The 8,882-nt window shown below is 39.5% G+C and overlaps 1 protein-coding gene across 6 annotated transcripts in view; it reads left to right on the top strand.

Annotated features, from left to right (window-relative positions):
* Positions 1–1,128: 1,128 nt before the first annotated feature.
* The window catches only part of kdm4c (lysine (K)-specific demethylase 4C), a 31,436-nt gene continuing 23,682 nt past the window's right edge, over positions 1,129–8,882 (top strand). For 5 of the 6 annotated variants that reach the window (XM_037098003.1, XM_037098018.1, XM_037098039.1 and 2 more), the window contains exons 1-4: positions 4,021–4,164; positions 4,368–4,543; positions 4,943–5,057; positions 6,227–6,420. In XM_037098003.1, coding sequence (XP_036953898.1) covers positions 4,021–4,164; positions 4,368–4,543; positions 4,943–5,057; positions 6,227–6,420 — 629 coding nt within the window. Of the gene's footprint in view, positions 1,440–3,997; positions 4,165–4,367; positions 4,544–4,942; positions 5,058–6,226; positions 6,421–8,882 lie in introns of those variants that run through there. The other variant, XM_037097998.1, reaches the window with a different exon arrangement.

Below are 8,882 nucleotides of genomic sequence, written 5' to 3'. Positions count from 1 at the left end.
AAATATAAAGTTTACTTAAGTTGTTTTTATTAGGCTGCCTCTCCCCTTGTGTTTTATTAAATTATGCATTGAGGTATGGCCAACAACAGTAACTGGCTCTATCTACATTTAATCAGCAGTTCATTGGGTTATTATTACTGTGCTGTGTCACTGTATTGTTCACTTCATTGTTTTACTCAAAATACAACACTCAGTACAAAACGAACAATAAAACAGACATAGACAGGTAGCTACTTAAGACTGATTATTTTACATCCACAGTTAATAACAGTGTTTTATTGTAACAAATGCAGTGGTAGTTACATACTGCACGTTATACAGCTACTCTGTAATATAAATTACAACAACATTTGGGTATCACTTACTTCTAAATAAAAGGGTGTTTAAGTTGTAAGTTGTTTTTCACAACTGTCAGTGAATCAGTTAGCCTAAAAGAAGTACAATAAAACCTTTTGTGACTCCAGAGTAAGCTGCATTAATCTAATAGCATGACACTCAGAAGCTAAGTTGCATTGTGAGTGATGTAGGCACCAGATTTAGTTACAATTTATAACATGTACCTTAGCAAGCAGTGCCACTACTTGTTAGTTATTTGCAATGATGTAATATTACTAATAACATTTACTTAAGTACAGTGCTTATGTATAATTTGGGGTACTTTGTGTTTCCACTTTTCTGTTTCAGCTTGACTTTCGGTGCATATTAATGTATTTATTGAGACAGCTATTCATTTATTTTTGATTTTGGCACCTCAGTCTTCCATAGTACCAGAGCCAACATAGCACACTTTTGAATCATTAAATTTGATCTGCAATTGGACACAAACAAACAAACAAACAAAAAAGTGTGATTTTTATACTCATTAAACAGCTAAAAAATTGTGTGCTCGTTTTTATCTTTTCATTAACGATTCAGTTAGTTGCAATTGGTGTTTATTAGTCTCTAAACTCGTTTTAAAGCCACGTTCTTTATTCATTTAGCTTGAATTGACCTGTGATTTGTTTGAAATGTGCTTTATGAATAAAGTTTGATTGAAAATCAATATGCAACAACTTCTCCTCCGGATCAGAGTATAAAACTGATGAGACAGAAACATAAAACATTTAGAGGATGTGTGTGAATTTAAACAGTTAGTGTACACGCCGGAGATGCAGGTGCACTTTCAGCCAGCACTGGCTGCGTTCCAGTCCCTCGGCTCTGCTGCTGCTGACCCGCAGATCTCACAGTGCCCGGATAAGGTCTGCCCCACAGCCCGCCTCTGTCCACTGCCGTGCCTGTTAGCACGTTGACACACAGGAGCTGGAGTGGAAGCGGTACCGGACGCGGCCCCGACTCACGATCGCGGCGGTAGTAGCAGCAGCCAGCAGCTGTCATGTGAATCAGCTGGACGAACAAGGAAGGGGATAAACAACAACACGAACCCGTCTTTCTCTATCAAGGTAAAAGCATTCACGTTGTACACTTTCACGAAAACCACGCGCGGTATGCTGTCTGAAATTGTGCACGGTAGCTCAGTATTGTGCCGGTTTCTCACACAGCAGTGTGAATTTCGTGACTCTTGTGCAGAATTAGCCACAGCTATCAACAGCTAACCGTTAGCCCTGCCAACCAGAGAAGTTGGCACGCGTTCGTGCCAGTGTGAATCTCACACCGTGTGCTTTGTCATTGTTCGTCTATCTACTGCTAAACTTGTGGGATACCGATACTGAACATATACAGTAGATACACACCACAAAGTATCATCTATACCACACAAAGTCACACAGCGAAGTAGCCACGGGCCTATCTCCAGCCACCTTGCGAGGGGCATTTAAACCCCATTGACTCGTGCATGAAAGAAGTTAGCTAATGTGGTAGCTAGCTAGGTTAGCTTCACTATTAGCAGTGCCTTCCTCCTCCTAACTGCTATCCTCAAAGTGTTTTTGAGACCGGCACCATGAACACATATCAGATTCGAGTTAAAGAGCGCCGACTGAGTCCATCATCTGAATATGTGTTAGCTTATCGGCTGAGCTAGCAAGCCGCGCTAACTGTGCAGCCATTACTTTGCATCAAAACAAAACGTAGGCTAGTTGGCTAGTTAGCTGGCTGGGCAGACAACAAAGATGTGCCAAGCTACAGACACTCTGGTTGTGTTACAAGCGAAACTATAATTCAGCCGAGATTTATTTGAGTTTTTCTTATTTTAAACAGGTTTGTTTTTATTAAAATAGGCCGAGTTTGCCCCGCTAAGGTTACCCACGTTTTGAATTGTTAATTTAAATAGCCGAACAAAGAGTTAGGCTTCAAATACATCGTGTCTAAACACTGTGGCTGGTTTCTTTTTTTAAATAAACTTGTTCAGCCTGCAAATGCCTGTTACATAACCGGGTCGCACGCCATTGCCATTGGTGTGCAGTTAAATCGCGGTGTGGAGAAATACAAGGCTGGATATCAGAATAGGTTAACTCGGGGTAAATGATCCTTTGTCTGAATGCACCCAGTAAAGTCAGAGTTGGGAGTGGGATGGGTGGATGGGACAAAAATCTGAAAAGGGTTGTTGGCATCAGCAAGGATCAAAGGATCAAATCGACATTTGTTGAATCTCTACCTCCATCTGGTGGTGAACCTGTCACTAGCACACAAAGCTATTCCCTCTCAGGTCCACGTAACACACCTGTGAATTCATTTGATTGGCACATATTTGATCATGTTTGAAATAAAATGCATAACAAGAAATTAGAAATATAGGCAAAGAGAAAATAAATATAAACACTTGTATAAAATATGTCACATTCGCACTAGTTTTAAATTGTACTGATTCAGTGCCACACTGAATGTATCACTGCAACAGGTGCAAAAAAAGGTGAACTAAGTTATTAAAAGTAGTGATCTTGTTATTAGTTTGGATTTAATTCTGTCATAAAACACTCAGCAACCAAAAACAACTGAGAGGTTAAGCTAATTAACAACCATCAAGAGTTCAAACAAACCAATATTTATTACTTTTCACACGTTTTCCTTTGGCCAGACTTTTAAAGCTTACGGTATCTAAAACCTCCATTCACCATCTGAATAGGGGATATTATACCTTTTTAAAAAACAGATTTAGCAGATTAAGTTTAAACCTTTCTGTCCACATCTAAATCACTCATCAGACTCCACCTGTTGAGGTGGAATTCTTGTCTATGTTTTCAATGTTTTGGTTTCCTTTTTTAATTTTGTTTTGTAAAGTGATTTTGAGTATCATGAAACTATAGATCTATTTAAATGAAATGGTTAATTATTAGTTATAATTGTTGTTATCAAATATTATTGGCTGATAACGGCCTATCACAGGTATTTTGGTATTGACGCATATGTTGTGCGATTTTTGTTGGAAAAAAATATGTTTGGGGTAAGTTATGATTATTAAATTACAAATGAGGTTTAATGTTTCAAAACCCTGAAGTCATGTCATGTCATTATCCGTAACCGCTTATCCCTTTCCATGGGGTCGCGGGATGTTGCGGCTGGAGCCAATCCCAGCCTTGTCTCAGGGCGAGGGCAGGGTACTCCCTGGACAAGTCGCCAGCTCATCGCAGGGCCCTTACTGATGTGCAATGTGGGGTTCAGTATCTTGCTCAAGGACACTTCGACATGCAGCTCAGCCTTGCCCGGAGCCGGGATTTGAACCAGCAACCTAACCCTGATGTCATTTTGCTAAATAAAGTTTATTGTTGCACTGATAATATCCTGCTGTTTAACCATCACATTTGAGGGATCATTGCAAAGAGATGTGTGTTAATGTATAGTTTATATACATATACAGTAGATATTCTGTATATTGAGAATATCAGCCGATATATTGATATCAGGATTTTGTGCTCCCTCATATCAGTATTGGCATCTACCCTAAAATTTGAGTATCATTCCGGCTGGAGTACACATTATTTATCTTCCTCCACAACATGATTTTCCGTCTAATTTACAGTTAAATACCAATTATGAAATATGTTGATGTCCCCCCCCATCCCAGGTCACATCTGGTGAGGCAGCAGGATGGCGGGAGCAGAGGTGTTCACCCCTGCGAACCCCTCCTGCAAGATCATGACCTTCAGGCCCACCATGGAAGAGTTCAAGGACTTCAACCAGTACCTGGTTTACATGGAGTCTCAGGGTGCACACCGTGCGGGGCTTGCTAAGGTAGGTAGCATTTCAGCTTTGACAGGATGTTCAGGATCACAGTGATAGAATATATATAAATGAATAATCAGCTAGGAACCCTATTGAACATGGCAGGTTAACTAATGCTTATTCCCAATGATGAAATGTTTTTATTGTACAAAGTGACTCTGTTCCTGCTTTATATTCAACAGCAGTGATTTCCCCCTCCATTTGTCCCTCAGGTGATTCCTCCTAAAGGCTGGAAGCCCCGTCGTACCTATGATGACATTGATGATCTGATGATTGATGCTCCAATCCAGCAAATGGTGGCGGGTCAATCGGGGCTCTTCACTCAATATAACATCCAGAAGAAGCCTCTTAGTGTGCAGGAGTTCAGGCGATTAGCTAACAGTGACATGTGAGTACTATGGAGTCATTTAATTGTTTTCAGTGCCTGATTGATTCTTTTGCGGAGGCAGACGGTTCTTACTCACAGATATACATCAGTGTTGTGGTGCTAGAGCAGGAATCTAGGTTTTCTAGTCCACAGGGTACGTGACTGATGTATTACACCATTTAACAATGTTAAACCAATATACTTTTAGCATACATGATTATATCTACAAGACCTTCACTAATGTGTGGTTTTTCAGAGCAAATATTTCCATGAGTTGAATGAGCATTTAAGAAGTGCCAGAGCAATATATGCTTAGGCTATAAATTATAGCTGATAGTCATTTTGTACTTAAAAGGTCTTCATTCTTTGATTACAAAGGGCTTTTCACACCACCAAATCTAATGGTTTTCTCTTCTGAAGGTACTGTACACCTCGCTACCTGAATTACGAAGACCTTGAGAGGAAATACTGGAAGAACCTCACCTTTGTTTCACCCATCTATGGTGCTGATGTCAGTGGCAGCCTTTATGATGAGGTAGATTACTTTTTCCTCTGCTTTTGTTGCTTTCTTCCTGTCTGCATTCCCTTATTTTTATACATGTGTTTATTTTAGCCACCTGTTATTCAGTGCCTATATGGTATTTGTTTCATTTTCATTAATTTCTTTAGAGGCCATTTTTTTAAATATTTGCTCTCCCAGGAGGAGGCATGATAGTGGAAATCACTTTGGTGGATTTTACATAGTTTAACTTAGTTCACCTTGTTATTTTGGCTGGCAAAATGTGGCTTTAGATTGGATTTTTGCAATGAAAATAAAACTAAAATAAAACATATTAATCTGGTTTTTTGCTCCCAATTCTACTCTGAGTGATTTTAAGCTCTTCCAAATCCAGTGTGAGGACACACAAAGCAACATGTAGTCCACACTAACGCTGGAATTTTTCCATGTAACTACCAAAGAAACGTACACCATCAGAATAACTAACTTAAAGATTTTACACACAGCAACTTTAATTGTGTCACTGAGGTCCAATCTGTTATTCAGCAATTGTCCTTCATAACAGGTTCGGAGTGCACTCTTCCCAAAGTAGACCTATGTTACTTAAAAATCAGAAAAGCTAGCTTTAGATAATTTGATGGTAAAATGTAGCCTTCATCACAGCTTTTCATTGGTCGTTAAGCATTCTGTGTGTGTTGTGTAGTTTCTGTAAAAACATGAGTGTCGATGTGGCAGAAAACTTGAACAACCTTACATACCCTGCTTGAAGAAATTAGGGCACTCAAGTTCAAATCCAGTTTTCAAACCCAAGCAACCTCTCTAAGCTGCAACACTATAGAGGTTCAGTACACTTAACTTTGTCACTTAAATAGAAGCAGCGTGACTGTGTTCACCCCAACGTGGCGCTGCTTGCATTGCTCACTGCTCCCACTCTCTAAATATTATTTTTTCAGACTGCGGATTTTTTTTTTTTGCTTCACCTTTTACTTGTGTACAGTGCCTCTTGTTAGGTAATGGTCCTAGTTTTTAGCAGAGAGTGGGAGATTTGACAACTAGCCAACCGGGAGTACAGTCAGTTAAATTATATTTTTATATAGCTGAGGCTGATTAGATTTAAAAAATGCCATTCTGAACCAGATTACTAATCTGCAGGATTGATTTTGGACATCCCTAAACCCATCTCACTGCTGTTTCTAATGTTCTAGGATGTGGAAGAGTGGAACATTGGACACCTTAACTCTATCTTGGATGTTATCGAGGAGGACTGCGGTGTATCCATCCAAGGGGTTAACACTCCATATCTCTACTTTGGCATGTGGAAGACAACCTTTTCCTGGCACACTGAAGATATGGACCTATACAGCATCAACTACCTCCACTTTGGAGAGCCCAAGTCCTGGTTAGTGTGGGACGGGGGATAAACACAGAATGATGCTAGAATTGTGCGACATAATGTCATTTGTTACTGCACCATGAAAACAGCCATAAAAGTAATCACAATGTTGAATTAACACCATATAACGGTGAAAATGTACTGTATTATCTTCATTATGGAGTTTAAATGATTAGTCAATTAGTTGTTAGTTATGAATCCCAAATATTGTGATGGTGGATTCATCAGTTTGAGCAGTTTTTTAAGAAAAAAAAAAAGGTAAACTTCTCTGATTTCCGGTTAAATGTGATTTATTTTCTGATTTATTTACTCCTCTATCATATTCAACTGCAGATATTTGGCTTGTGGACAAAACAAGACACTTGGGGGTGTCATTTGACTTTTTCCACCATTTTTTGACATTTTGTGGACCAAACCATTCCACCCAGCCACCTTCTTCTGTATATCTGGGGCCGGGTCGCAGGGGCAGTGGACCAAACCACTTATTGATTAACCTGAAGAAAAATCAACAGATTTACCAGCAACAAACATAATTTTAAACTGCAACTACTTTTAATTAAGCATTTGTGGGGTAGCATTACTAGATACAGACTTACTTTACTTATTTTTATGATCACATCCTCTTACTTTTCTGTGGTTTCCAATGATGCTTGTTGCCATAGATACCCTTAATTGCTCCAACACTGCAAGTTAAGTACAGTTAAACTGGGATTAATGGAGGTGTCACCCTGTGGAATTTTTTTCGTCTTCCCTTCCCACGGGACTAGAATAAAAGTAAGCCTTGTGGCTTTTTTCTCGTTTCCCTGACTATTTAACCTTTTTAAAAGTTTGTGCTGTCATAACAGAGCTAGAATTTTTTAAATGGCAAGCATCACGTCAAATCAAATTGAATAAAATCATTGGTTGTGTAGTTAAGTCGGTGTGCAGGCAGTTGGAGTGATGCAACAGTATTTAATCTGTCATTCGCTAAATTTAGCAGCTGCAGTGTTCTTAAATGTGGTGCACATTGACATGATAGCTTTCCCATTTAAGGATCTATTCATTTTAATTCTATTGTGGCACTTGTCTTGTTAGGACTGTGACTTATTTCTGATCACATCAGTTGTTCAGTGTGGCATCTTAAGGAAATATGAGGCAGAATATACAGCACAGTAAATGTGGCAAACATCTACAGATGTCCTTGTCGTTCCATATATTCCATAACTTTTGCGCTCTCCATTTAAATCTTTCTCATGATTGAAGTAGATTTAAATGGTGAATCACATAGATCCTCATAGCTTTCATTTGATTAACCCAACCATTCTATTGCATACAGCTTGGGGGTTTGGTTCCCTTAGTGCACATTTTCACACTGATGAGGTGGTTACCTGCGATAAGTGACTGAGTGTACTTAGGCATGTCAAAATACTTGTGAGAATAGAAAAGGTACAACATGTGGAGCAGAAAAGACTAGATGAGGCATCCGTGGATGTGAAATTTCTACGGGGCTTTGTTATTCTCCAAGGGCTATAGCATATGGTTAGATTTCTTGGAAGCTGTCATGCGTCAGTGTAAAATTGAAGTTTAACCAGTCAATCAAATACTGTATGTCATTTTATTTATAAATTTTAACTAAATATGTCAACATGTAACACCCATTAGTGCTGTAAACAACCAGCTTACTAGTTCTACCAGTCAAATGGTCCCAATCTCGTAAATCCTATGCTATGTACATTGAAGACACTTTCTGTGTCTGTATCGTGCTATAATATTAACTCACCCCACTAACAGTAAAGACGCTCCCTGTCGTTTGGTCCTAGTCTGGCTGGGCCCACTGACAGGCGGCTGAGCCCAGTTGTGTTGCCCCCTTTCCCGGCTCTGATGCATATTCCTCGAAACCTCCTCCCTCTGGTGGTCCACAGCTCCTGTGCCAGTTAGCGGCTACAGTTTGCAGCAGTTTGCAACATCCATATTGCAAGAGAAGCAGTCCGTGTTGCAACCGTCCCCTAGACTCTTTCGTCTCAGCCCTAATGACAAGGCGCAGCTCTGAAATATAGTGTGAAGGGGTTCTTTTTTTCTGTGAGACTGAGACCTCTTCTCTACATTTATGTGATTACACGTTTTTACCAACTTAGAAAATTGGATCTAGTGTTACGTTAATAGAATTAAAAAATTACGTACATTCAAGTCAGTAAACTATCTTACAAAAATTCAGTATCAACTAGAGCACATGGTTACACGATCAAGTCAGTCGCAGAATGTGTCTTGCACTGGACTAATTAGTATTAGTCAAAGCATACACGCTCTTTAATATGAAAGGAGCTGTTTTTTAAGGAGGTTCTGGTTATAATGACATTGTGAAAGAAGAGGTGAAGAATGCAGGTAGATCAAAATGGAGTTTGCTTTTTATTTCTTTGTCAGCTTGGCTTGTTCCATTTCTCTTTCCCTCTTGCCCTGGAGGGAGTTCTGCTCATTAGAGCAGTGAGCCC

Source organism: Acanthopagrus latus, chromosome 1 (genome assembly GCF_904848185.1).
Source record: "Acanthopagrus latus isolate v.2019 chromosome 1, fAcaLat1.1, whole genome shotgun sequence".
NCBI lineage: Eukaryota > Metazoa > Chordata > Actinopteri > Spariformes > Sparidae > Acanthopagrus > Acanthopagrus latus.
The sequence above is the reverse complement of the archived record's forward strand: the minus strand, read 5'-3'. Positions and strand labels throughout refer to the sequence as shown.